Source organism: Egretta garzetta, unplaced genomic scaffold, assembly GCF_000687185.1.
Source record: "Egretta garzetta isolate BGI_Z169 unplaced genomic scaffold, ASM68718v1 scaffold314, whole genome shotgun sequence".
In the NCBI taxonomy this organism is placed as follows: Eukaryota; Metazoa; Chordata; class Aves; order Pelecaniformes; family Ardeidae; genus Egretta; species Egretta garzetta.
Window position 1 is genome coordinate 2,231,595 of NW_009259531.1, and position 25,108 is coordinate 2,256,702.

General features: G+C 33.9%; 1 protein-coding gene across 1 annotated transcript in view; it reads right to left on the bottom strand.

Moving 5' to 3' along the window:
* RPGRIP1L (RPGRIP1 like) overlaps positions 1 to 25,108 on the bottom strand; it is a 76,401-nt gene that overhangs the window by 36,759 nt on the left and 14,534 nt on the right. The window contains 12 exon segments of the mRNA XM_035893131.1: position 1; positions 3 to 304; positions 2,641 to 2,792; positions 3,478 to 3,930; positions 4,958 to 5,075; positions 5,699 to 5,878; positions 7,107 to 7,157; positions 7,387 to 7,493; positions 12,610 to 12,749; positions 16,734 to 16,807; positions 17,976 to 18,122; positions 21,483 to 21,588. The exon segment at position 1 is cut by the window's left edge and continues 55 nt beyond it. Of these exon segments, the coding sequence (XP_035749024.1) occupies position 1; positions 3 to 304; positions 2,641 to 2,792; positions 3,478 to 3,930; positions 4,958 to 5,075; positions 5,699 to 5,878; positions 7,107 to 7,157; positions 7,387 to 7,493; positions 12,610 to 12,749; positions 16,734 to 16,807; positions 17,976 to 18,122; positions 21,483 to 21,588 (1,831 nt within the window).

Genomic DNA, 25,108 nt, shown 5'->3' on the forward strand with positions numbered 1-25,108 from the left:
CTTCTTCCGTTTCACCATCATCAAATACATAAAAGGTTAAGGATTCTGATTTTAGGTATCGGTCTAAATCTGCATTCATTGGCACTTGGAAACACATATAGTCATCTATTTGTGGGTTGCTGCTGCTAGGAATGATGGGAGTATCATGGTCTGCAAAATCAAAGAACTTGTAGACAACATAAGGATTTGGCTGAAGACGTTTTTTTCGGGATTGTAGATTGTTACAACATTTTATTGTAATGTGGAGTTCATTTAAATTGCCATCTGTTGAAGTGCTGACTTGGGGAGTTCTGAGTATCTGCTGCTTTAAATAAAAAAGAAGTTAAATTAAAAACATTAGAATTCTTATGTTGGCAAACTCTAAGAACTATATAAATAGAACAAATAACTGATTATTTCAATGATACTCCAACTACTGTTTAATTTAATATGTCAAAATATTACTTGTTCTATAAATAGGACATCTCTCTTGGGTTGTTGGTATAAGGAAATAAGAGGTTAATCCTTTCAGGTCTGTGATTGTTTACTTTATTCTTCTAAAGTTTTATGATCTACTTGTCATTTGATTACCTACAAAGCAGTGATGATCATCGTTTTAAGAGTGATTCATATCTAGTGCCACTTTAAACTTGAGGATTCTGATCTTGACAGCTATTCTGTGTCAAGAAATTTTTATAACTGAAGTCCCTTTTATACATGTACTTTTCAATAATTAAAATTGCACTGCAGATTCCTCTGTTTTTTTCTTCCATATACCTACATAAACAATTTTTAAAAATTAGAAATCACCACATGAAGAATAATAATAAATGTTTGAAATAAATTAAAAAATTCAATGGTATCACAGATTTTTTGAATTACCTATCAGCCTGGCTTGTACATACTCTGGTGCCCCTAAGTTGGCAAACTTGGAAATTCATTTTAATAAAAATTAAAGAATAAGAAGAGAACAAAAAACATGACTATCTTAAATGAGTATTCCCCATCTATATTGATCTCAAAAGGCTCTCCTTTTTTACTGTAATATGTCACAGCTATTTTCATTAGTTGTACATAATTATCTTGCTTGTGAAAGCCAGAGGTCTGTCTTCTGATACATGGGGAAACATGTATCAATTTGATTTTGTGTGATAAAATGTTACATATTTTGATTAAATAATCCAGACTGAAATAGTTAATGAGAAAACCAAACATGACAGTCTAAGTCCTTAATATGCAACCTTAAGACTACTATTTCTGGCTACATACAGAACTGGAAAAAAAAATATTATAGGTGTTTATGTACAGTTCTTCTTTCCAGGATTTCTGCTGCTATACAGGACAGAAAATTTTATATGTATATTTAACTAGTGAAAGCTTAAAATTTGGAATGCAGAACTGAAGGTACTTTTGCAGCTGCAGATTGACAGAACTCTTAACATAATGTAACCATCTGCTATAGCTATACGACTTCTAGTTTCTGCCATGAAACATATCTGAAAACTGCGGTGTTTCAAACAGCTCTGTAGAAGCTGTTCTTCATTTCTACCATTTTTCCTATTTTATTTTCTCCCATATAATCAATATATTTCAGTTGCCATGTTTGACTTTGCAATTTTACAATAATTACAACAAAACGCTCTGTTTCACATGCCTTATCTTTCAACTGTTTGGATTGGTAACACAGCTAGAAATAACATAATCAAAAATAGAGGAAACTAAATAACAGATTTTGGGATTTAACAATGGCCAGATTTTGTGAGTTAGTAAAAAATAACTTTGATTCTTTTAAAAAATCAGATTTAAAGCAAATGTTACAATGTTATCAAATATGAAATTATTCTGAAAACGCCTACACTGACCTTTAATAGAATTCATACACTAAACATACTTCTCAGATTACATCATGGAATCCACTGAGATTCTAGTATAATATACATTTATATTATGGCATAATATAAAACATTAAAGTTCCTCCAGACTTGGTCATTTAAACAGCTATAGGTACAAAACTCTGACTGTTAAAAACTCTACACTGTTTTAATTTATACATTTCAACCTGATTGTTTTTATGTCTTAAACAATTGTTAAAGATGTCTGAAAGTCCCTTCTTTTTCTGTGACTGTTATTTAAACGTGATTATACAGAGCATTATATTATCAAAATTCTCTTCATCATCCAGCTCAAAAACAAAAAACCCAAAACAACACCAAAAAAGCCCCGTGAAATAATAATCTTACAATACTCAAACATTAAGAACGTTGAGACCTTTCTGAACAATCGTTTCACCTGTTACACTGATCTGACACCTACCTGGTTTAACATTCCTGAATGTTGTACTAGAACAAAATGTTAACAAAATCTGGCGCTTGCAGGTTAAGAAAATTAACTATAATAATTTAAAATATTCTAGAGACAATTTTAATAAAAATAAATTATTCAATTTTAAGACTTTGTTTCTTCAGGAAAGCTATAATTCAACTGGTTCTTTATCTCTTTATATGAAAAACATGTCATTCAACTGCTAAAGATATTTTCTAGTTCAAGAACCTTCAACTTTGTTAACCTTGAACATATCAAGACTTGAAGTAAACTATTTGAACTGAAAAAGTAATTTTGAACAGTTTATTCTATCAAAACTGAATACAAGCCCAAACATACCTGGGATGGTTGTTCATGTTCCCTAAAATTGGATGTTATATACCCCAAAGCTTTTGACCTCTCTTTGTAGAGATTAATAGCTTGATCCATAGGAACTCGTAACCTGATCCAGTATTCTACAGTACCATAATTTTGAATGTTTCCTTTGATTCCTAAGGAATAAATACATATGGGTTTGCATTAATTTTCTTTTCAACATTAAAGCACTTAAGTCAAAAGCTAGGAGATGCCACAGACTGAAGATTATTTATCTTGTGACTATGCATTATGACAGTGTTTGTGACACGAGATGTGCGGTTTATGTTAGAAACAGGAACAACAACTCTGGCTCTACATATAACATCCAAAATCAAAACATGACCATTTTTTCATGTTGTAATCCGTAATATTTACAGTCCAAGCTATAGAGTCAAGCTCATTATTTTAATCTCTTTAAGGCAAATAAAGCTTAGGACAGTTTTGTATGTCAACAGTTGGAAATACCCCATAAAGTTGTATGCACTTTGCAAGTAACCTTTATAGTAGACAAAGAATCACTTGTTTTTTTCAGATAAGATTCTCTAATGCCATTTCCAGCATGTCACACACTTCTAATGTCACGTACTTCAGGATCACTCTGTTAACACCAACTTTGTCCTCAGCCATTACGGGCAAAATTGCACCTGTCAGAGCTTTCTTACAACTGCCGGTAGAATCACCAGAGCACGCTGCACATCCAACAGCGAATATGATGTTGTATAAACCTTTTATGTGAATTCACTGTTGGCCAAATACACATTGCTTAATCGTCACTTACGATACTGCATCAAACAAAATACTTTTTGATATGTTAATTACCGACTAAATTTGCTGTGCTGTAGATCTTCCCATTGTTTTCCAAGATTTGATGGAACTTCAGCTGACATGCAGCAACTGTTTCATAATCTGTGCCATATGCATGATGAACCTCAAGTGTGATACTGTTTTGCTGTATATAGTCCAAGAAGCAGTCATCAGCCTGCACAAGATACTGAGAAGTGAAGTCATATGATGGGGTATGCCCATAAACTACTGGGGTTGTCTGAAGTTCGAAGTCATAGAATGCGTAAGTACAAAAAGTTGCAGGTTCATGGTCACCAAAAGCGTGCATAGCTCCAGAAGAGAAGATCACTTTGCTGATATGAATTTCAAAAAGGTTCTCTCCTCTTTCTAAGTGTAAAGTTTCATCAAATTCATCCATTTGATCACCTGGCAGTATTTCTGGTCTGGGTTTACGTGGTTTTGTACCATAGACAATATCTTTTAGTTGGGCTGCAACAAATAAAATAAAATAAAGCTACAATATGACCATCTTGTTTAAAAATCAAATATAATTAATGACTGAGTAGAAAGGAAAAAAGCATAACTCAATTATATTAACAATGTTACTTTCTTAAAGGTGTTACCAAAAAAGAAATCACACATTCAAAATCACAGATCTACTGCTCTCTTAGCACACAGACAACAATCAAGAATACCTCCACAATGGAGCTGCTTCAATATTCATAAAAATAGACACAGGCCCCTAACAATTAAGAACAGATTACAAGGGACTTAAGCAAAAATTCAGAATCCTTATGCAATGATCAAAATAAGTATCACTATGCAAATGTAGCAGAGACTTAAGATACATATTTGTGTAGGGTTGAAAAGAATACATCTGCCTTTTAACCTCTGTAATATCTTGAGTGGACAGAACTGTCAGCAAAGACCTTTACATGTTGCCCAGCCTCACAGATGGTAAATGGTGAACAAATGCTTACAAAATTAGGACATGATTCATCATACAGTCCTTTAGTACAGGCAGCACAACTTGGAGACAAAACATGAAAATTGTTACGACATTGGGGTTGGTAAGGTATCTTATTTCAGGCTTCCTACACACCTTTTACACACTGAAGCCCTTAAAATAGCAATTTAAATTCATCATATTGAAACATTCAACAGGTATATTATACCATGTCTTTGGGATTTTTAGCAACACATAAAAAGGTGATATAATGATAGGACAGCAAAATAAAAGGTTGACCATAAATGTATGATTTAGTTTAAAAAAAAAAAAAAAAAGCGTCTACAACTTATACAGCAATAGCTGTAGCATAAACTGCTTTGTTGAATTTTGTTTGATTAATAACTTCACCATTTAAGTCAATGAAACAGCACACAGATAATTTTCCATGAAAGAACTGATCTTTCTACTAGTTTTAGGAATGGAAAAGGGTTTCAAATTTACAACAACAATTTACAAGAGATAAAATATAAAAAAATTAGAGATAAAAAAATTATACTTTAAAGATACCTTCTAGTTTTCTGATGCGTGCAGCTCTAATATCAAGAAGATGGACATATTGTTCCAGTTTTAACTCATAGTCTTTCTGTAGACTTTCCATCTTTTGTGTCACTGCTTCTACTTCAGTCTGAAAAAAATTTGCATGTAAAAAGGACTTTTGAGGCTTGTCTGCACTGATGCTGCACATGCTTTTTGCTACAAATTAAAATACAGTTAGATTTGAGGAAAGAACATTTAGAGTACACAAAAATAGCAGCAATTTTTAATTCAGCAATACAGCAATGTTTGAATTTCAGCAAAAACTAAAACCATTAAGAAAAACAATATTCCTAATAGTTTTTTTTAATGATTTTGTTAGTTTAAACTTAGATTAATTGAATGAAAAGTCAAAACATGATCTGCAATAATCCAGCACAAGAGAGTAAAAGCAGAGTGTTGTGGAAAAGGAAGCTTATTTGATAAGTACACTTACTATTTTTCCTGTGAGGACCTGATAAGAGCTCAGAGATAATCCCAGGAAAGCATGGTTTGAAGGCTCTGATCAGGGTGAGTTAAAAGACTGAAGTTGTAGTCATTTGGATCTCACTCTTTTTAAACAATACTTTCAACAACAGCAAATCTTATGTTGGGTTACCTATAAACAGACTGGCTTTGTTGCTGAATTTGGAAGTCTTAATTATGACAAATTCCAGTGCTACAAATGTTAAAATCTTATTCTCAGGTTATTTTCCACTGTGAATAGTTTGGTACCTGGTAATCTTTGTTAATTTTGTGCTGCACAATTAACATATTCCTTGTCTTTTCAAGTTCTTGCACTGTTTCCGCATGTGTTAACTGCAGCTCCCGCATGGAGCGTTCTAAATCCTTATTGATATCATCATCTACTTTTTCCAAAAACATAAGGTCCCCATTCTTCTGCTGCTTTCGAACCTGGAAAGAGTTTGAAAAATCATTAGAACAAATTTTTGCAAAATATTTGGATGTATTTGTGCCTGGTTAAATGTAACACTGGGATATAATTTTGGAACAACAATAAGACAGTAAGCATAACTTTGTAAATTTTGAGCATGTGGTAACACAAAAAATAGGAATAAGGTAGACCAGTGTCAGGATTGTGTTCAGTAACGTAATCTTGTGATTATCAGGAACCAATTAAAATGTATGAGATATTCAGAAGCAATCACTCCTGTCTATCCAATGAAAATACAATCCCTTAATATATTTGCCTGTTATATAATTAATAATGCTGCTTCAGTGAACGTACAAAACCTGAATTATTACTCTCAAGTCTACATTGCTTCTGCTATTAATACTGTGGTTTTAATTTTCATCTAGGTTTTTGGTTTTTTTTCCTTTTCTTTCTTTTTTTTTTTTAAATTATCATTATAGAATTATCATTTGCATTTCACTAGCAGAAAAAGACTATTATTTACAGTAAACAATTCCTCAAGAAAATAAAACATAAGTCACTGGAACAGTGGAAACTTAATGCAAACTTATTTTTTCATTGATTTCTTCCCCCCAGCCCCACTTCATCTTCAATTTCACTGTAAACAATTAAATTACAACTTACATGCAAGAGAAAAAAGTACAGAAAATAGAGAAAAACATTTTCTAGGTATTTTTGGGTTTCTGTTTTAATAAACAAAACCAAGTTGCTAAGCATTGCTTAGCATTTTAGAACTTCCATGCTTACAGTATGCTTCCATAAATTACAGAATAAACAAATTTTTTTCAATAAACATTATAGGAAGAACAAGATAGTGTGATAATTCATTTAACTGAGAAAAAGTAAGGTTTTTTAAACAATGCTTGTCAATCTGTTTTAATTCACTTTTGATGTTATGATGATTTATCTACATAACTCTAGATTCCTTCCTGACAATTTTTTCATCTTCCTTTCTGCTTCACTGTAACCGAAAAATGACAAAAGCACATATACGAGCTTGAAGCATTAACTACTAAAAGATGCCCAAATAATTCAGCCCCTGAAAATCACAGGCACTGTGTAGAAAACATGTAATGGTTGACCAAGGTTTTAAAAAAAAAAAAAAAAAAGTTTTAAAAAAATTCAGGATCATAGAACAGTTTTGGGTTGGAAGGGACCTTAAAGATCATCTAGTCCCAACCCCCCACAGGCTTATTTGTTGGCAGTTACCTTTATAAGTAAGAGGGCTTCACTGAGTTCTGCTGCATCAATATCATTTTCCTGAAACAGAAATACTTAATGAAAAGGTGTTATGAGATGTGAATGAATATCAAAGAAATAAAATGGAATAACAAGATGCATTCTCATTAGACATGATGTTTTGCCTGATATCACGAATAAACAAAGACTGTTATATTTCTGGATTCTTTTACTTTCAAGAAGTATATGTACTATCCATAAAACATAGAATGGGGGTTTTGCTCATATTCTAAACAGAAGTAGAGTTCACCTTTGTCAAAAACTTCATGTGATTTTTCAGTTCATCTAGTTGTTGCTTATGTTCCAGGTAGCATAACTGCAGGTCTTTGTTCTCTTGCATCAGCTTTTCCTTTTGGTCTTAACATAGAAAAAGAACGAAATATTGTACTTAATTCAATGTAATTATAAAAATTAAAAACTTGCTTTTTCATATTAATTTATGCAAGAAAAATTTGTTTTAAAATGTAGAAACTGATTTATTTTGTACAGGGAAATATTTGATATTAACAGAGAGAGGAAACTACTCCTTTTTGATCTGGTATAGGTATTATGGATTAAAAAAGCAAAACATACATACTTTCATTAAAAGGGAGCCTACAGTGTAAAAAATCTACACTTTGTATATTTCTAAACAGAAAGATATGTGCACCTATGTACAGCTTTCTGTTTTGAGGGGGAAGGAGGGAAGACAGGAATACAAAGGATATAAAACTCTGTCAGGCTGAATGACTGAACACCATTAAACTTATCAGTAGAAGGTTACACAGATTTTACGCAAATTTCCACTAATGCATAGCTACATCCACAATGATTTCTCAGTAAGACGTAAGAAAAAAAATTAAGGATTAGGCAAAATAATTTAGTTATAACAACATACCTTCTTTCAACATAGAAGAGTTTTAAAAGCAAGCTTTGCTCAAAATCATAGAGGTATCTAAGGAACAAAAGTATTCTCTCATTCTCCTCCCCTGGCCAAACTCCTTATTCTCTTGATAACAATGTTTTTTCTCCTTCCATTTTTTCCTGTGTTTTTTTGAAGTCTCAAAGCTATATTCTCATACCATGTACTTAAATACTATGAATTCGTATTTTAGGTCAGAATGATATAACTCTTAACTGTCAACCTGATGTGCATGTAATGCACATGTAATGCCTTTGTAATTCCCATCTGCACTCGTGGGAGCTGATTTGTGAAACATTACACATTTAGTTGAGAAAATATTTTATTGCTTTCAACAAAATAGTCCACAATATCTTTTTAATGCTGGAATCTTGTCTGTTGACCCTCAGGGCATGATGCACAAGTTAGCTATTTTTACTGAACAGCTTTTCAGTTTAGAGGCTTTAACTCGGCAGGAAACAGGTGGCTGAGATGCTCATCTCAAGGGTTTTGCAATGTTTCAGAAATTGACATCAGGTTAGTTTTAATTTTGCAGAGTTTATATATCAAATGACATCTTCACTAAAAATGAATCATCTGTAATGCCATTGCTCCTATACACAGTAGCCTGACTCATGCGTGTGTTGGGACTCCACAAGAGTCACTTTCAATTCAAACACATAATCAGCAGTAAGCTTTTAATTCTCTGCAGTTATGATGAAAATGTAATGCGTTTGTGCAATTAAGAAGAAAATATAATTAGAAACACTAAGGGCTAAAAATCAGAAAGCAAGTAAGAAAACAATTAAAATAAGCCTTGTGCATGGGCAGAGAAGGCAGGCCTTCATAAAAGACGGTGAAACACTCACCAGCAATTGAGTCTTCTGGACTCTCCCAAATAATATATCCAAAAGACCTATATCTGCTGGGAGGTCTCCCACAGAGAAAAAAAGCCCCTCATACTGGCATTTTTTCCAGGGATAAGGAGACAAGATATCCCTCCTCAAGTACATCTATCTCATTTTTATGAATTTTCTTACAAGAACAGCAAGCTTAGCCTGCTCTTTTTCTAATGTGATCCCCAGTGAAGTTTTTGTGCACGTTTTTAACATTCATTGACACTTGCTGCTTAAAAAGTTAACTTTGAAATTGTAAATGGTATATAGAAAGGAAACTAGCTTTTGTTCAAATTGAGGCAATTTCGACAGCTTGTTGAACCAAAATGGGCCAATCTGTCAATAGCACAGCTCAGTCAACCTTAGCACTGTCCATGTAGCCTCTTCAGATTCTCAACAGGCTGTGTTTCTACAATCCCAACCAAAGATAAAAATGCAAGACACACAGAGAAAGAGGCAGGAGGAAAGGGAATACTTCTGCAATAGCCTTTGGGGAACAGAAGTGACAAGAGGGTCCTGCCATTCAGTTTTCCCATATAACTATGCTGTTTTTCATCAGGAGCCACTCAAACTCTGTATCGGTTGTTTCCACTGTCAGCACTAATGAGAGCACACTTGGATCAGGGTTGGTGCTGTGTGCTGGCTGCTGCTCAGCTGGCTTCCCCTAATTTAACCCAAAAGCTGCAACTGAAGGGGAAGAAAAAGGGGGGAGAAGAGGCAATTCTCACCCCATGGGTGACCACACCCCACAAGAACACATCATCACAACAACATAAGTGTTTTCAGTAGTAAGGCTGTGACAGTAAGGCAGCACAAGACAGTAGTAAGGCACTAGAAAGAGGGAAAAACACTGCCCCAGAGGCTTTGGAAAACACTGCCACAGCAGCTTGTGTGAAAGGTGACAGCCATGAGCAGAAGCAGAGTACAAAGTTGCAGATAGCCCTCTGTGTTGTAAGGGCCTTATAAGGCACTTAGGGGACCATGCAATAATACCCTCCTCAGCTGTAATAAAGTACATGTTGTACCAATATAGGCAATCCCATTCAAAATCAGAATTTGAATAAACTTGCATGGGTGTTTTCCACATTAAATATTTGTACATATTTGGCAAACATGAAAATAATTAGAATCTTAATCAGCAAAAGCCTCCACATTTATTCACCTCCTACATAACTGCACAGAAAGAGTTCTCATAGACCAACCACTACCAATCAGGTAGCAGGGGAGAAGGAAAGAAAACCATCACTGTCTTTCCCCATAAATAAAAAGTAAACGCTTCCAAGACAACTGAGACCTATTTTGCTTACTGTCCCATAATCTACCTACTGTCATGTACAAGAGCATCTATCCTCCCCCTCTTCCTTGCCAAACCCTCTCTTTGTCTACATTCAATTTAGGGCAATGCCTTCTTTGTTAGCCCGTGGAATAAAACTGGAACTGTATTTATGCTGAATTTTTTTGGTTGTTTTATGGATGGAAGAACAATATTTAGGGAGTGATATATAATTTTTACTTGTATATTTCACATGTCAGCTTTTACTGACACAGAATAAATATTTGTCCATTAAGACAACTGTAAAAAAACTTCAGTTAGTAAACAGTGTGCTCTGTGTAAACCTGTACTATAACTATGAACAACAAATGCAGCAAGACATGAGATTATGCTCATGAAAAATAAAAATTATTTAGACACAAATATTACCAAGTAAAGACACAGATTGTATGACTTTATGATATAAGTGACACCAATCCTTGCTATAGTAATTGTTTCAACTTAGATTTTGTATTAGCTTATCTTAGCCTTTTGAGACTTGAATGAAACAACACTGTCAGGAAGATACAACGAACGTGAAGCAAAGAGTTATTGTAATTGGTATTTCCCAGATTCTCAGCCACAAAAAAGACAAGAAAACCAAGAGTAAGTGACTACAGGAAATGGGGCAGGGGGAAGAGTGATAAAGCATCTGCAAATACCATATTCTAAAAAAACATAGGAGGCAAACATAGTCACAGTGTGAAGTAAGTTATTCTTTTTTCTGTCTATATGTATTTCTTTTAAGTATTACAAAACACATTACATTATGAAGTTATGGACAGAAAAATACTACTAAAAAATTCAGATCCAAATTACATGATCACTCTAAAAGAGAAATACTGAAGGAGGCCATGGAAAAAGGCAAGATGATGTTAGTCTCCTGTAGCATTAAGAATTTTCAAGATTTCATTTATTTTAACATCATTCTTAGTCCTGGAAGAGAAGTTTTGAAAACAGTTACATATGCCAAACTACAAAGAGTAGACAAAACACTATTTCTACACTAGTTTCAGGCAGTAGGTTAAGACAAGCAGTACTTCAGTTGAAGTACTTCCAGCTGAACTTAAAGGGATGTGCAGCCAAGGCAGATACTCTGAAGCATGTGATTAAAGAAACTTATACTGCCTAAGATTTGTGATCAAATCTTAGATACACAGGCCTTGAAGCGTATTACAGTAACTACTCAAGCTGCAGCAAGTTCAATTCAATAGAAATTGAAAGTGTAGTAACCCAGTGATCCAGTTTAAGAGTACAACAAGCTATCAGGTGCCGATCTGGGGAAGGGGTGGTAAAGGCTTGCCACTTAAACGTAATGCCCATAGGAAGGATAGAAGATGAAAGGTATTGCCTGATTTTCCTTATGGCCTTTAACATTATCATGCTCTTAATACCACTTTAAATTTTGCATTGCATAATCAGACTGTCATTAACACCTGTAACTGTCAGTATGTCATAACTTCATATTATTGTAGGTTAAGACATCTTATTTATTTTAGTATCACTAATTTTGCAAACACTTTCTGTGGTTAAATAAAATGTTTAAATATTTAATCTGGTATTTGAAGTCAGCTACTCAAAATCTTAATGGTAAGCACGTGCTGAACTTGAGCCATAATCATAAGAATTATTCACGACAAGTTGGCCCACTTCATTCCATGAGATTGTTCACAGATATACACCTTTAAAAAATACACATTTGAAGAATCAACTCTAAAAATACTTAGTTTACTTCCTGCCTGTGCTCTTGTTCTGTAAACTTTATGTTGCCACAGCATACCACAGTACTGAGATAAAAAAAGTAAAGATTGCAAGGTCTTAAAGATTCACTGAATTGTCCTACAGCATGGGAAAAACAAATATGAAATAACCCATTCAGTAGAGGAGAACAAAACTGTAAATGTACATAGCTGTAAAGAAGAATTAGTATATACTGAAAATAATAAAAATTTCTTAACTCACAAAGTTGAAAGGCAATTAACCAACTTCAAGGGCCTATACAGGATTCAAGTAACTTTGTACAGTAAATAAAATTTGAATAGTGATTTATTATTTGAGAGGGACTGTCAGATGGTCCTTTTTTCCATAGGAATTTTTAATGTAGAGGAGAGGAGAAATACAGAATAAAGACTATATATGAACCCAACAGATGAAGAATGAAGGCAGCTGGAGTTTTATGATCCTCATTCAGCACATAACCTGTATTGGGTCAATTTTTGAACTTAATAGCTAGTCATAACTTAAGCATATTGTACAAATGTACACTTAAAAGGCAGCTCTGAAATCACCACCACCAAAAACTAGACTTTTCTCGGCAATAGGCTTGAACTCCAATAGAAGAGAATCTCACAGCATGACAAAATGGTAGTTATTTCAGAAATATACCTCTTTCTGCTTTGATCTTGTCAAGGATTTCATTTTTGTCTGCTAAATCAGATTTGATAGCAGTCTCTAGTTTAGCAATTTGCAGTTTCAGTTGCTGTTCCTTTAATATCCATTGCTGTTCATGGGTCATACTGAAGACACTGCAATAAAACATGTGGCATGTGAAAAACTTTTAGAAATCAGCTTCAACAGAAAATAATAAAGAAAAAAGCTTTTAGTGGCACAGAGACCACTGTCATCATGTCTTAGGAATTAAGTAAACATATGCTGGTCTGCTGCTGTTGAAACCAAGGCGCCTTTCTCAGGCTGCGGTTAAAAAACATGAAAGAGTTTGTGGGATGAGCAAAGGAACTGGCCTTAATTTAGAGCTCCAAAGTCAGAAAAGTTGGCAGCATGAAACATTTGTGGGACTAGAAAAGGAATTCAGATGCATATCCCAGAGTAATCCACAACTCCAAACCTCAGCAACTGACAACTGACAAAACCATTCTTTCCGCATACAAAACCTCTTAATGTAGAGAACTGGGATCACCCACCTGATTTCTTTTAAATCTGCGAAACATGCAGAGCCTAAAGTCAGATGCCCATTCAAAGAAATGTTGACCACAAAGTGACAACAGTTTTCTCATACTGTAAAACAACAATTCTGATGCTGATTAAGAAGCACATATAATGTAATCTTTCTCCTACTTTAAGAAATAAAAAACAGACGTGGACGAAGAAATTAGAATAACTATTTTGCCTGCAACACATTATTTACTTGTAAACTACCAATCTATGTGCAATAAGGATTGCAGAGACACAGAATCAGAACTGCTGAAACCACAACAAAATGTGTAACTCAGACTGAAACAAAATCAAGTACATTATATAATTTACAGTATAATTCCCAGTAGGCAAAAAGACAAAGCAATGCAATGTGCTTTCATATAACTTAGACAGTGAGTACTACGGTCTTCATATTATTATTATTCAATATTTGCATTCTTATTGACTAGAAAAATGTCCTTCATCTTAACCAATCATACATCAGTTTATTCTATGACAAAATCAGAAATTGTAGGGTTTTTTTTTTAAACAAGAGTCCATTTCTCAACTCTTCACTTTGGTGAAGCTCGCCAGTTAAAAGAAGTTTTTTACATATGTAAATGTATAAAAACATCTTCTGATATCTGTCTATTTATCAGTCTATCTCTCCCAGAGATCTACATAACTAAAGCCTCAACCAAAAAAACAGAGGAGAAGAAAGAAATATCACAGAAGGGACTGCTCACATAGCTTCAAAGACCATACATGCTGACTGAAAGAGAACTGCCTGTTTTGAGGGCTATGACTACATAAAGTGGTTATGAGTACATATAAGTGCATTTATATCTAATATAGTTGAAGAATGACCTTAAGATTAAAGAAAAAAAAATATAGCATGAATTGTAGACTCTAAAATATACAGCAAGAGTTATATTCTTGATTTGTCATCTTCATAAAATCAGTTCTATCTGTGTTTTGTCTTTCTCTCATACTGTATCTCACCTACTTATAGAGTTCTCTAGGCATATACCATCTTACAGGGTGATACAGTGTCTTTTATAGCATGCATGAACTCAGGCAATACTTCCAAGTCCTACAGTAATATATACTTCACTCTGCTATAGTTTTTGAAGATAATATGCAATGAATATAATACATCCACAATCATTTCCGTAATACTGCATAGGTACAGAAGAAACACAGTGCGTTCTATAATTGCTTACATTTACCATTTCAAAGTTTGTTTGGCTCCCGTAAGGAAAGAATAAATCTTAGCAAGAAAAGATATCAAACCCCCTTAGTTTTCACACTTCTGAAAATGTTTTCAAGTTTTAATGACCATGATATCTAGTTATATGTGCATTCATTATCCTTAGGTACAATTACTTCACATAAAGATATAGCTGCACTTTATTTCAGATTTTCAAAAGGCTACGCTAGCAGAAAAATCGTTAACAATTACTATTATAGTAACTCAGAATTTAGATGCTTAAACAAAGAACAATTTAGAAGACAGGTTTTATCTAAGCCTATATAATGCTAATGTTTATGTCAGTTTGAATTGAGTCCACTTCTGTTGCTTTCTTCCCTTGAATTTTAAGATTACTTTTACTTGAATTCATGTGGAATTTCTTTCACATTTACTGTATTTCGCTGGAGTCGGAGCCATCTGGGTAACTATAAATGGTCAGCCACATCTGGCACCGTTTCCTTTGGAGGGAGTTTAAGCATTGCTAGATTTGCATTACAAGGTCATATGAAAACAATTCTTCCAAACGAATTCTTTTCTTGGATACTGACTAAATAAGAGTCAACTGACAAATTCATACTTGTTCTTTGCAAAATTTTCAGACCCAGTTCTGCAGTCCTGGCTTTGGCAAAATTCCCATCAACTTCAAATGAATTTCCAAAAAAATAACATTAGCAAAGAATGGGTTTACACCTCTTTTCCTCCATTAAAAAAAAAAAGAATCCCATATTTATTAATTATCTAGCACTTGTGGACACTGGCCTATCCACTGCTAGCAACAGGTAAGCTGTAGTAAAGTTGCATCGTTCAAATGGGCAACACAAGAAGTTGGCCATTAAACAGTAGTTATAATGAAATGATCCATTTATATTTCTAATTTCTTGTTAGGTACATAGTAACATGGAATGACGAAACATGAATCAAAGTATATAAAAAGACAGTTCCTTTCAGGGAAAAGAAAAGCCATATTGTAGGTTACTGGTTTATGAGAGAACCATATTTAAATTTATCCAGTGAAAGATCTTTTTAAGTTATCCCACTATGATTTAAATAGAATATACAATTTCAAGCCAAGATTCTAAGTTGATGTGTTAATAAGTGTTATTTCTCTGCATAATGATAGAGTAGGAAAAAATACATGATCAGATATATTTATAACAGGATCAGACTTTGGAGGAATCTACAATGAATTTAAGCAAGAGACAACTGACCAACTGCCCCTACACAAAACTCTAACTATTGTGATTATACAACTGTTACATCTCATATGTAAAAAAAAAATGGTTTAAGCTACTTGTACTCACAGTTTTTTTACTACTATAATTTTTAATTTCACCATAGTAAGTACAAAAAGTATAATAAATATTGTATGAATACTATAAACAACATTTGATATCACTCACATCGTGTTTACTCTTTTTTTTGACAGACATTGCACTGAAAAACCAATCTTTAAGAGGATAAATAATTTTGATATGAAGAAAGACCTCAAGCATTTTACGAACTTTCTGAGGTTATTAATTTATGAAATTTCTCTTGTTTTCTAACCCTCTTTGGTGTTAAAGATCACATGGTTTCACAATAAAGGAAAAGTTCATTTGAAGGTCATTTTTTCCTTTAATAAGCTTGCGTCAATTGACCATAATTATTTCTTTCTGTCCCTGAGAATTTCTGAATTATATCTGGCAAGGTATTTTCATTTTCATTGTAAGCACTGCTGAAACAATTTATACAACTTACTATGTATAGGAACCATTTAAAAAACTTACATGAGCCTATATAAAAACTTCAAGCAGAACCAGTGCAAGTGAAACAGTAGCTATTACCAAAACAAACAAACCACCCCACAAAAATAAACACTGGAGCAGCTGTCAAATATCAGATGTTATATAGGTCTACTGAGAAGAGCTGGAAGAACTTGTACAAAAAGTTCAAATACCACTTTTCCACAAATAAAATAAAATAAACCCAAAGGAATACATGTCTAACCAGATGTATTCTTCTTTCTACAATAACCCTAAAAAAAAAATCATTAGAAATTAAAATAACAACTTTTTGTGTTGATGTTCAAAATAAAGTGCCCTACTTATTTTTTAAGTAGACCATTAAAAGGAGTAATCTACTATTTCAAGAACACTAGAACAAGCATGGAAGCTGCTCTGTTTCAACAGAACACCATAAAAGTTTCCATATACACTTACTGATATGATGAGCTGTAGCATAAATATATTTACATGTGTGCACAAACACACAATATGCATCTGCATATTCAAGCACACAGTATATGAAGACCTATTAAACAGGACAGGAATCAAGCTTTTTTTTGTATACAGAAACAATAACTTACCTGTTATACAGCTTATCATAGTTTTCCCTCAAGAGTTCCTTCTCTTTTTCTAGATCATTTATTCTTTCCTGTAACTAAAATGAAGAAGGAAGTTTCAAGCAATGCACAGCACAAAAGGAAATTACCATGAACGTGTAAAGACAATTAGTTAATAATTTGTAGGTAGTCAGGGTTTTATTTGTTCTTTTTATACCAGTCTCTTAAAAGCTTCAAACTAATACTTTTTTTTCACCACATGGATTTACATTTGGCCCAGACAGTGTTTTTCATGTTGTTTATATGAATCTGAGACTAACACATCACAGTTGAACAACAGTATCCAACCAGATTCTGTCTTATAAAAAAAATAATCTAGAGCATTAAAAATTTTTATTTCTGTTTTGGTCAGTGAATATTAGTATTAACTAGCTAATGGCTCCTGTAAGTATTTTTTTTCTTGATCTTATAGAAACCATAAGTCCTTGCTTTCAAAATACTCACTAAAGCAGGATATGGTTTTAAAGATACAAGATGTTTTAAGCCAGAAGATATACCCTGCACACATTACAGTAGTTTAAAGGTTTGGAGGACATATCTATGAGGTAATCTTGGTAAGCCTGATTCATGTTAAATGAAATCAAAACAGGTAAACCAGGTCGTAAAACTAAACAAGTTGCTACAAAATGAAAGAAAAATAAGTTTGTAGACTTTTACTTCTCACACTTTGAAGAGAATGAGGAACAAAAGAGTTTATTTTTAGCCCTGTATTTGGGTGACTGCTACTGATGATACTTGTCCCTGAGAGCCACTAGACAAAGAAACAGAAGTGACTAATTTGAACTACTGAGTAAGATGTAATACTACACTGTAATGTAATTAAATCATGTTGAAATACTACTCAAAAACTAGCAACATGTGATCAATAAGTATTATAATTTTTTTCTGGTTAACAAACCACTTGTTTAGTATCAGAATTGACATGAGATCCTATGCTTTAACCTCAAATACTGTCCAAAGGCTGGTGCAGTGACTATATGGCATGGGGACCAGCTATGGTTCATGATTCTATGAAGTACAAGCAGCAGCCACAGATTTTCTTTTTAATGGGATAAAAGTATATAATATATAACCAGGTCAGTCTTCTAAATGTGTTTGAAAGGTCTATTCACACCTCTGCATTTAAAAGGTATCTGATCATTAACTTTTCCCATATCTATGTGTACTACCTAAAGCAGATTCTAGCTCTTTTGAACACAATCTCACCTCCTCTGTCCTTAGGTTCGAAATAGTCACTGATTTCAATTCCTTTTCAAGCTGGAGGCACTTTAACCGCTCCTCTTTAAGCTGTAGATTCAGTTCATCACCTTTTGCTATTAAAGCATCATGGCTCGTCTTCAAGTTCCTTTGATTCTATGAAAAGGAAAGAAGGAAAATCCAGGGGGGGGGAAAAAATAATAATCACACTTAGATTGTTACAGCACTCTGCATATCCAACCAGTGGCCTCTCATGGCAGTGCTTAATATATATTCTCAATGTGGTCAACAGGAGGCACTCTTGAACTAAGTAACTGAAAGCAACTTTCATTACGCATGGCCAGGAGAAGGTGGCATTCTTGTTGCTCTCATGAACACTAAACCCTCAGTTCAGTCATGATGAAAACGACCAAGAAATACATCTGTTAAGCAATTAAAAGATTTTGCTGTGGTTACAGTGGTTAGACATGCTGACCAAAAACACTGCAGTAGCAAGCAAAAATGAATGTTGACCACAGTTACGTTAATCACAGAACTTGCACAGCTCTGTTAACCCTTAATTGTAGACATATAATTGTTTCATAATCCTAATGTACTCAGTTCTATTTCCCTGCTCGCAGCGATTTAACGAGGGGCTTATGATTTCTTTTACATTTTAATTTACTTCAATGGATTATATTAAGGCACATTTAACCAGTTTTAATATTACATGGAGGATGCTGATAGAGTGTCTATTTACAGAATATTAGTTACTATGATATGCCCTACATTTCACAATGCTTTTATAAAGCCTCATTCATTAAGAATTTCAATGTAAATCACATTCAAACTATGACTTGAAACAAAAGACCCCAAAAGCCAATCTCCTGTTTATTAAAATAACTATATGAAAATTTATGTCAAATGCATGTATGAGTACAGAGAATGTTTAATGATTGTAGACAGGAAAAAAGTTATCTTCATGTTTTCCATATAATATTCCAACAAAGTAGTTAAATGGAGAAGCTGAATGGGAATCCTGTACAAATTGTTTAGGTTCACATGCAGTCTGAATATACTAGAAACAAACAAAAAACCCACAGAAAATCCAATCACCAACCTGATCTTCAGCCTCTCATATCTCATTTCTCCTTAAGAAAAATATCATGCAGAATAAATAATATCAGCAGTCTTATTTCAGAGAGATAATCAAGTATATTAGTCATCAATTTTTAACAGTCTTTCAGTGCTGCTGTTGCTCTGTCCTATATCTGTAAAGTGTATTTCAGTAACTTCAAAAACCTGGCACATTAAAAATCATTCTTTTACACTCTTCTCATTTCTCTCAAAATTTCTTTCCTTTCTCCTCGTCAGAAACCTTACAGTCTCTAACCCTTCCAACTGTCCAAGTGAACTCATCTTTTCTTCCTCATCTCTCAGCTTCAATTTTTCCTGAAGTTCTTTTCCACTTCAGTAGCTTGTGTCATTCCAACTCACTATATTTGAAGAACCCCACCCCCCCACACACACCTTGGCAAAGCTGCCTTTCAAAGACCATTTCATCCTTATCTTTCTTCAATTTCCTGACCATTTTGGATTAACTTTCCTCATTGATTTTAAGGGGACTGTGACCTCACCCTTTTTTTTTTTTTTTCCCCTCCAAAATGCATTCTTTACCTGGATATTCTTCTGTACCTGAGCATTCTGTCTGCACTTTTTTCCTGTTATGCCCAAACTTTTCTATCCTCTTCTCCCTGGAGTATCCCAAGACTTGAGTCATGGCAACAATCGGGATGATTACTTTAGTTTAACATTTCTAGTCTGGAATTTTCTTTCTTTGGGAAACATGTCTTGATATTGTTGTCAATTAGAAATAGCTCATTTAAAGAAAATGGATATATACCTCCTAGAAATACTGCACAAATGAACATAAAGTTCAGCTGTGAAATTGTTGTACCAACTGTTCAAGAGAAGAATTAAACCTCTATAGTATTTTAAGTTGTGGTTGCACAGGTTAGCATATTTCATATTACAAATCCTGAAATCCTGAATGTTCAGTCTGTAATTAAAGCAAATAAGTATACCAATGGAATTGAATACATAAACCAAACAGAAGAACAAAGGACCCTGAAACTAAGCAGATTGCACAATTCCTTCATTCAGCTGGCTACATTAAAACTGTCCTGTAAGTGTTTGGTAGGAAGCTCAACTTCAATATCATTAGATGGAGCAGGATTATAGGCTCTTAGCATTCTGTGGTTTCACGTTTTGGGCTGACTCAAGTTCAAAGATGAAAATGGAGGAATTATACTACCTGGTAAAACAAACAAAAAAAAAGGTAGAAAACACACTCAGCCTTTTCAAAAATGCAGCTTTCACTGTGAATATTATAAACAATGTCTTCAAACACCAGTTTGAATCCTAGGCATGTGTTTCTATTCAGCTGCTGCCAAGATAGAGGCATAAGTACTTGATGTTTGCTGTAAATTACCAAAAAAGTCGCATATGATTTAAAATGGAACAGTCTACTTACTGCTTTCTATTTAAGAACACAAAAAGCCATGTGAAACCTGCCTCCCCTGGAATTTACATTCTACATAGTTCACCCTGTGAAATATTAGATTTGAGCTAATAACAGAAGAGCTGCTTTGGCAGAGAAGATATAGGTATTACACTGAGGTGGGGACAGGAAGCTATGCAAAGCAAAACACAGAGGCAGAAACACTGGAAAAAAGGAATGGAACAAAAATCTAATGGCACAAGTGTTATTTAGCATGCTAAAATAAAAAGAAGCAGGCAGCAATAACAGTTTACAAGGATATCTAGTGTTTCCACCTCACAAGCTCTATTGCATGTAGGATTCCTACTTACAGGAACTCTGCTGTTGCTAAGCTATTCTCATACTATCTCTGTCTGTATACACATGCAGTTCTCCACATACATACGGGAAGAAGCAGAAAAATGCTGTGTAACTAAAACCTATATGGAATCTACCATGCAGTTGCATGTTCTGATGATATTTTCATAAAACTGTTTTTTTTACAAAGAAATTATCTTACTTACAGCAGCCCTCTAAAATAATTTCCATGAACTTAGGAAGGCTAGTTAAGTCCTAATGTCAGAACTCTAAACAGCAAAACCGCCCCAACTTTATCAAAGGCTGATAAAGTGAGGGGGGTACCCCTTCTTTAGTAAATCAGTACATTTAAGTCAACACCCTCTTTTTAAATGATCAGGATTCTCTTTAGATAGCCAGACAACTCAGTTCATTCTCCACAATCTGCCTGGGGTGGCTTTGCAGATAAAGTCTTTAAGACCTGCTAGACTCTTCTGAAAAAAAAAAAAAAAAAAAAAAAAAAAAAAAATTAAGATTAAATAACCCTACACATTTGAAGTAGCTTGGGTGTACTGTATTATGTGGTTCATTTTCATGTACTCAGCATTGACTCAGAATCAAGAACTGTGTATATTTATTTTCCATTTATGCATGCTTATGTGACAAGAGTAAAGGAATTTTACTGACCAAATTGCAATTACCTCTTGAAGTTGGAGAAATTTTCCTTCCATTGCTGAAAGAGCATTGCTTTTCTCAACCAGCTGTTTATGGACCTTGATCATTTGCACATTGTCCCGAATGTTTAGCCTTCAAAATTGTATTAAAAAGAAATGCATCATGAGCTTAAAGATACAAAAAAAAAGATCCTTTGCAAATCAGCTTTCTACAAAACATTTGGGAGAAGATGTTAGTGTGTAATGCCCAAATTAATTTCTTCTTCTATAATCCACATTACAGAATTTACCTAAATAAACATCCCACTGCAAGATGACCTAGTAGCTTCAATCAATACATATACATCTTTGTTTATTGTATCAAACTATACATGACAGGAAGAGAAAACCATCCTATAGTTAAAGAGATTATTTGTTTTCTATTCACTTCTTTTCCATCCTCCAAAGTATTTGGTGCCAGTAGATTATCATTTTATGGAGTTTCCTCTTAGAATTTAAACCTATCAAATACTGCTAAGAAGAGTCACTTAGCAATTTATACTATTAACACCCTAAGGCTGGCATTCTAACAAGCTGCAGGTGTGCCTTAACCACATGAAAATCACTTCATTTCCATGTGGCTGTTCTATATTGTTACAGTTCTAAGATTAATTTGAGAACGTACTGTTTAATAGAAAGGATGTTTAAAATAATTCTAAATTTAAATAAATACTTATTTCTGATGTTTTCCCTTACTTCAAACACTGAAACTAAACCCCATTATTTTCACAGCTTCTTCAAGTATGGGAAGATAAACCAATTCTGATTCGCATTAATATAAAATATGATAAAATCAGAATAAGTCTTTAGCATTTGAAAAAGTAATTTATCTTCCAATATTTATATATTTTAGACATATTGGAAGAATTGTCACAATGCCATGCTGGAGCAAGAAAATGGACTACAAAGCTTACACATCTGTAAACCAGCTGAGTACGTGAAATACTTTCCTTTTATTCTGTAAAATATCAAAGCCTATTGTGTTTTAGCATTGCCCAGTTAATTGTCCTTACACGGAAGATAAACACACTCACAAACCTGAGATCTTCTGCAACAAACAGCCCTAACGTGATGTGCCCTAACTATTATGTGTCTAAAATATGTTATCTACATAAATTAAAGTTGTGCTGAGTATAGACAGCAGCACTGTCACATGATAGCTATTTAAAAGCTAATGTAGTGGCACGTTTTTATTAATCTTGTTCCACACATCAAACAAAAGGCTCTGATGCCTTCAAAGGCTTTTTTCTTTTTCTTTTTTTCCCCCTTCTTTTTTAAAGGGGGGGGGGGGGGAAAAAAAATGTACAGATGTAAACCCCATGGCTCCTGACAATCAACATTAACTATTTTTTCAACAGTGAATGAAACAGCATTTGATTTAAACAGGTTTGAAGTACTGATATTATGAAGTAAATTATTCAAATTCAGAAGTGAAAAATTACTCTTTATTGTGATCATTTCAATTCTTACAATTTGAAGAGTATCTCATGAAGTTTCTAGCTACAGAAAGCATGTGCCATTAATTTCTTATTAGTGTGTTACATCAATCACAATCTCAGCTTTCATTATAGGCTAGAGCAACTAAATTATTTCTCTACAGTACTTCTACAGTATTTTATTTATTTAAATAAAATTATTTATTTAATTAAAATATGTCTAAGAAATGTCCAATGCATCTGGGTACACGACAAGGAGCTTGCTGTTGAAGAACAAAATAATTTCAGATTTTGTGGGCAAGGCAAAGTTAATTGAGGAAGATTCTGTTGGGACGATTCATTTTTCTATAAAATAAAGTCACAAAACATGGAAATTCATTATCTACACAGCTTTCTCCCTCCCAGGTAGTTGACATATTCTGCTCCCATAGCATCTGCCCAAGTATTCTGATATAACTTAAAAATAGAGGTTATATACACATTTGATATAAAAGTCAGTGCTACCTTTCACTTATATAGGTAATATTTTGCTCAAAGAATAGCAAAATAATGTGCAAGAATAAAGCTGTACTAAGATACCTCATTCAATACTTAATCGCCAAAAAAGCCAAAAATTCTGCCGCAGAACCTGAGGACATGGAGGTAGACCTGGAGTAGAAGTTAGAAAAAGAAAAGGAACTAATATTCCTTTTGAGGCAGTAACCTGAATTAACAGGCATACTGATTTAGCTCTAGCACACCTTCTGCCAGAAGTGCAGAAATAAGGAACAGGAACTCTATCCTTCCACTCTAAACCTCTTCTTAAAGCTGGATTAAAAAGTCTGAAATTGGAAAGGAAGTTAGGAGAAAGTGACTCTTTAAAAAACTAAGAATTATGTTTGGGGTTAACGTCTGAAATACACCAAAGAGACAATCTCTTTTCCAGACCTCTTATCATTTGGATTAAAAGCATATAGAGTGGGGTCCCAATAACAGGCTGGGGACCAGCTGTGTGTGAATGGGGGACTGATAGCAGCCTACACCAGAAGGAAATGATTAAAGAAAGGATCTTGACCTGCACTGTACAAATTTATGCCAGTAAATCCCAGATGGCTAAACTAATAAAATTGAGGTCTAATTAAACCACATCCCTTGCATTTTGTCTTTACTTCCATATGAGCAGGACATGGACTCTTAGAGGGTCCTGACTATTGTATCAACTGGGCCCATGACTCACAAAATTTCCCCATTCACATTCAGAAGAAGGGAAACAAGTAAAAAATACCACAATCATACTTCTCAGGATCACTTACCTTCTGTCTGGCAAAATAAACAAAAGGTTTCTAGGCTAATAGTTCTCAATGACAAATGCTTCAATGGCCAAGATATATGCATAGATTCCCAAGCAGAGAGGTAAAGAATAGAACATCATACACAGTACTTTTCTCATTTTACAATGCTTGGGAACTAAAAGGAATATATGTTGACATACGTTATGTTCTTTCCTCTACCTCTTATTCCTTATAGGAAGTCAAATGTAAAGGGGGGAAAAAAACCCACAACTTTGTTGACCTTCTAGTAGCACCTTTATGTTGTAATTGATAGTATATTTCCAATAAGCAAAACATTAACATTGCATCAATCACTCTAAAACCTAAGTTATTAAGATTATTTAAATACCAATATAAGATCCTGTATTTGTTTGCCTGGCTAAAGAGCTATCTACAAATGAAAAAAAGTCATGATCTTTAGGGCAACTGGTTAAAAATGAAAAATCAGATATGGAAATGCAAATATAAGGAGGTTTTTTTTTTTTATACTAGACATTGATTTAGTAAATTCACATACATGCTGTAGTCTCTCAAAACCCTTTAGATAATGCATTGTGACTAACAGGTTCCACATTTTAATCTAGGTCTGCAATGCTATAATGCAAATGCAGAAGTCACAATAGCGCGTCAGATATAATACTCCTGTCCATTTAATAGGTCTACTTTCAAAGTCATGTTGCAGCAAAAAATGACAAAGGAATTAAAAACTGATTGGCAAATAAACTTTTTCATTAAACCCTCCCCCCCCAAACGTGCAAAAATGAAGTACCTGTTTCACAAATGCATTTTGGGGTGGCTTTAAAAATGTTTTAGGAAAGTATGATGAGCAATTAACTTACTGGAAGCTAGCTGCTTGCAAAACGTGATT